This window comes from Primulina tabacum, chromosome 8 (genome assembly GCF_025594145.1).
Source record: "Primulina tabacum isolate GXHZ01 chromosome 8, ASM2559414v2, whole genome shotgun sequence".
Lineage (NCBI taxonomy): Eukaryota > Viridiplantae > Streptophyta > Magnoliopsida > Lamiales > Gesneriaceae > Primulina > Primulina tabacum.
In genome coordinates this window covers 8,046,153-8,050,973 of record NC_134557.1, presented here as the reverse complement: position 1 = coordinate 8,050,973, position 4,821 = coordinate 8,046,153, and the positions used below count along the sequence as shown (strand labels likewise).

The window sequence follows — 4,821 nt, the reverse complement described above, 5'->3', positions numbered from 1 at the left end:
TGTGTTCATCATAAATACATCATAAGAAAAGAGAGAGTTTTAATATTTTTTAAATTCTTATATGATTGCAACTTTTTAAGATTAGACAATTTTTGAAGTTAAGTGGATTTACTCGATAGCTGAACATAGCCTCGTATATACACATTATTTCAAGTTAAAAAAAATTATTTTAATAGATATATTGTATATTATATATGACGATATCAATCAAATGCAATATCTAGAAGAAAAAAAAAGGAAAAAAAAAAAAAAGAGAGTTACGCGGTCACACAACAGGACTTTTTCAATGAAATATAGATTAGATTTTATTTCATAATTATATATTTTGTTTTATGGAATTCAATAATTATATCCATTCAAACGCTGAAATTGAGAGAACATTTCAACCGTGACTTTTCCAATAAAATGAATTGAAGTGTCGCCACATTGTCGTTACATTTCTATTACGTACGCCGCAAGAAATATCTACTTTGTCTCAAGTCTAGAATATCGACGCACACGTGCAAAGAATTCAAAGGCTTTTGCGCACGCGTTACTTATGATCCTTTAGACTTAATGGACAGCGTGTGTTTAAATGAAAATACACACGCGCGTATAATCTCGAAACCACGTCTGTCAAGAGCCAAAATGTGATTTCCCCGCCACAACAAAATGTAACAGCTAACTAATCTCTGTATCAATCAAATGTCAATATCCACTTTCTTTTTGTATATATAAAAAAAAAGGGTATTGTTTTCATGTAGGTCATCGTTGGCCCTAAAACTTTTGTTTTTATACGAGGTCAAGTGTGAATTTCACGTGTTTAGGTTGATTGTGACGGTTGAATATGGAATCGACGTAACGACTAATCTTTGTAGTATCTCACAATGCACACGTATTACATGTGTTATTATCATTTTTAATTTTAACAAATAATATTAAATAAATAACACGAAATTATTTTCAATTTAGAAAAGTGGTTCGATTTTAAAAAAAAAGTTTTGTTTAGATTTTTTTTATTTAAACTATGAAGTGATTTGAGGAGATTTTTAGTAAGGTAAGAAATATAATTATGAAATTAAATATTTTGATGTCATATAAGGTAATTACTCTAAGAGTCTCGAATTTAATAATATAATACAGATGAAGTTGTATTTGTATGTAATATGTAAAAATAAAGTAATATGATGTAACGATCGTATATGAAAAAACTTAAATAATACATATTTAATGAATGATATAAAAGGATAGAGGGAAAAAGGTTATTATGAGTTAAGCAAACATAGTTTTTACTTTCTTATACATTTTTTTTAAAAAAAAAAACTTTTCCGAAAGTACACGTCGCTTGAAAAACTGTCAAAAACAATAAAATAGAACCTTCTACTTGAAAACGTAAATGTAATTTCCATCTTAATGATTATAATTTATCATCACTATTTTTAAACAAAAATAGATAAGACAAAAACTTGTGTGAGACGGTTTCACGAGTCGTATTTTGTGAGACAGATCTCTTATTTGGATCATCAATGAAAAAATATTATTTTTTATGCTAAGAGTATTAATTTTTATTGTAAATATCGGTAGGGTTGACCCGTCTCACAAATAAAAATTCGTGAGAACGGCTCACAAGAGACCTACTCAAATGATAAATAACAAAAAAAAAAAACATTGTTGGAGTACAGCTTATTTATTTTCTCACTCCTTAGCATTCCATTTATAAATTATAATATGATTTTATTTCCATTAAATGAACAACATTAAATATATTTTAAAAAATTCTTTAAGACATATTTTGTTGTTATTCTCAATTCGTATCAGGTACTTGCATTTAATAATTGAGTAAGAGTTCATGTTATTTACGTAAAAAATTATATTTATATACTCAATATATGACATGTGTTCTCAGTTGATAAATAATACACATTCATATAATCATATTGTATGAATGAGTGATCATGATTGATTACTCAACATATATGCATATCATATATTAATTAAATGAAAACACGGTACATATGAATAACATATATCAAACCACATTTAACATTGTCGACTATGAAAAAAAAGTGATTATTTTCCTCACATACATAGAATAAAATGTTAAATATCATAATCTCATGCCATAAAAACCCAAATTGAAATTTTAATGTGTCGACTCCCTTCCAAAAATAAAAAAAAAAATAAAAAATTTGCCGACTAGAAAAAAAATTATGTTCCCCACACGCTTCTTTGTTAATTACGAAAAAGTAAGTCGATCGATCCGTATAAATGAGAGCCCCACTCTCATTCTTCTAACAGTCATCTTTTATTTCCTCTTCTTTTCTATGATCCTAATTGTCTCTTTAATCTATCTTGTTTCTCTTTAATATTCCACAAATATAGTAATGGCTTTTGAATCTTCTTGTACATCTCCAATACAGATGATTCTGGGTTTCATCTTCTTCATTTTCACCACCCTTTTCTTTGTCTTCTCCGTTTTCAGTTTCATTTTGAGGCTGAAGCCATGGTGTAGCTGTGAAATTTGCCAGAGTTTTCTCACTTCAAGCTGGTCTTCGCAGTTCAATAATCTCTGCGATTGGTACTCTCATCTTCTTGCTATTTCTCCGACTGGAACAATTCATGTTCATGTCCTGAATAATGTTATTACAGCTAATACTGAGAATGTGGAGCATATGCTGAAAACAAAGTTCCACAACTACCCGAAAGGGAAACCCTTTTCGGCCATACTCGGTGATCTTTTGGGCAGAGGGATTTTCAACGTTGATGGTGATTTGTGGAAGTTCCAGAGGAAAATGGCGAGTCTTGAACTGGGCAGCTTTTCTGTAAGATCGTATGCTTTCCAGATTGTCACTTCTGAAATCCAGTCCAAGCTCATTCCTTTGCTATCTGTTCAAGCAAACAAAGCTGATTTACTCGATTTGCAAGACGTTTTCCGACGATTTTCATTCGAATCAATATGTAGATTTTCGTTCGGATTAGATCTTGGTTGCTTGAATTTATCTCTGCCCATCTCGGAATTCGAATCGGCCTTTGATCTGGCGTCGAGACTCTCGGCAGAAAGGGCCATATCTGCATCTCCAATTGTTTGGAGAATCAAGAGGTTTTTCAATTTGGGGAAGGAGAAGCAACTCAAACAGGCCATTGAATCAGTCAACGACCTGGCAAAAGAGGTGATAAAGTATAAAAGAAATCACCAAGAAATCTCATCACAAAATGATCTTTTGTCCAGATTCATGGCTACCATTGACGACGACGAATTTCTCCGCGACATAGTCATAAGCTTTCTTATAGCAGGACGCGACACGGTGGCCTCATCTTTAACCAGTTTCTTCTGGTTATTAAGCAAGAACCCGAGTGTAATCCAATCCATAATCGAGGAATCAGACAGGATAATGGGGTCGGCGACTCAAAAATGCCCCAGTTTTAACCAGTTGCGAGAAATGCATTACTTGCAGGCGGCGGTACACGAAAGCTTGCGGCTTTTTCCTCCGGTACAATTCGACTCAAAGTTTTCCGATGCTGATGACGTTCTGCCAGACGGCACGATTGTCTCGGGAGGCACTCGGGTAACTTATCACCCCTATGCAATGGGGAGGATGGAGAGTATTTGGGGCCATGATTGTGCAGAATTTAAGCCCGAAAGATGGTTGGAGAATGGGGTTTTCAAGCAGGCGAATCCATTCAAGTATCCCGTTTTCCAGGCCGGGCCAAGGGTTTGTTTGGGCAAGGAAATAGCACTTGTGGAGATGAAAACGGTGGCTTTGTCTTTGATCAGGAAGTTTGATATCCAAGTAGCTATGGCGGATCGGTCTCTGAAATTCGGGCCGGGCATCACGGCCACGATCAGAGGAGGATTACCCGTCGTAGTTCGGGAAAGATGACACACACATGGTGAATTCATCAATTAGAATATAGTATTTTGCACATTTTGTATGTATCTATTATCTGGCCAAGCTAGATCAATTCCAAGGAATATATTTGAATGATTAACCTGTAATTTCATTTCATTCCATTCCGGGCGATCGAAGAGATGTGTATGTTAAAATGAATTCGAAAAAAAAAAGTTACATCGTAATCGTAAAGTCTTCTTGTGTTCGTTGAGCTAAAGAACAAATCAAGAATGTCGTTCGTGACTTTTCAAGAAATCTAGAATCCTTATCTGCTGCTATATATCAATTTCAACCGACACTTCTGATATTTCAAAATTTTCAATATTTTAGTTTGCCCTACTCTCACAATCATATATATATTAATTGTAAAAAGATTTATTAAAGATATATTAAAAAAATTAAACAACAGTAGTATTTTATCGAGATCCCTAGAAATATAAATTTATAAAAATTACTCATAAACGTCTTAAACGTCATCTCTCGGCTAAGTAGACTAAAGTAAATACAATATGAATTTATTATTTTTTGATTAAACTCGAACTTTATGTTCATCATTTCTTGATCATATGTTTAGAATGGATGTCAAATCCATGGTAATCACAATTGCAGCGAAATAAATTCATCCATACATCAATGATTTGAAATGATAGTTTCAAACATTAAAAAAAATTTGGTGTTAAGGAAGGTTGCAATCTTGGCACTTGGGCGTCCCCCCGGATGTTGCTGCAAAGAGTACTTGGAACTCTTTTCATTTTTTATATATATTTGGTCACAATAATAATGATAAATCGATAGTCAACAGGACGTGCATTTACTCTATATATATATATATATATATATATATATATATATATATATCCTTTGACATTTTGGTGTTAATTATATCTGTCTCCATGCATGACTTGTCACAAAAATTAATTAGACAAATGACCATCTTGATAATATGTTATAA

General features: G+C 32.8%; 1 protein-coding gene across 1 annotated transcript; it reads left to right on the top strand.

Annotated features, from left to right (window-relative positions):
- The first annotated feature begins 2,264 nt into the window (after window positions 1-2,264).
- LOC142553558 (cytochrome P450 94C1) lies at window positions 2,265-3,976 on the top strand. Its single transcript, XM_075663899.1, has one exon. The coding sequence runs from the start codon at window positions 2,364-2,366 to the stop codon at window positions 3,858-3,860; it is 1,497 nt and encodes a 498-aa protein (XP_075520014.1). The 5' UTR covers window positions 2,265-2,363; the 3' UTR covers window positions 3,861-3,976.
- Window positions 3,977-4,821: the final 845 nt, after the last annotated feature.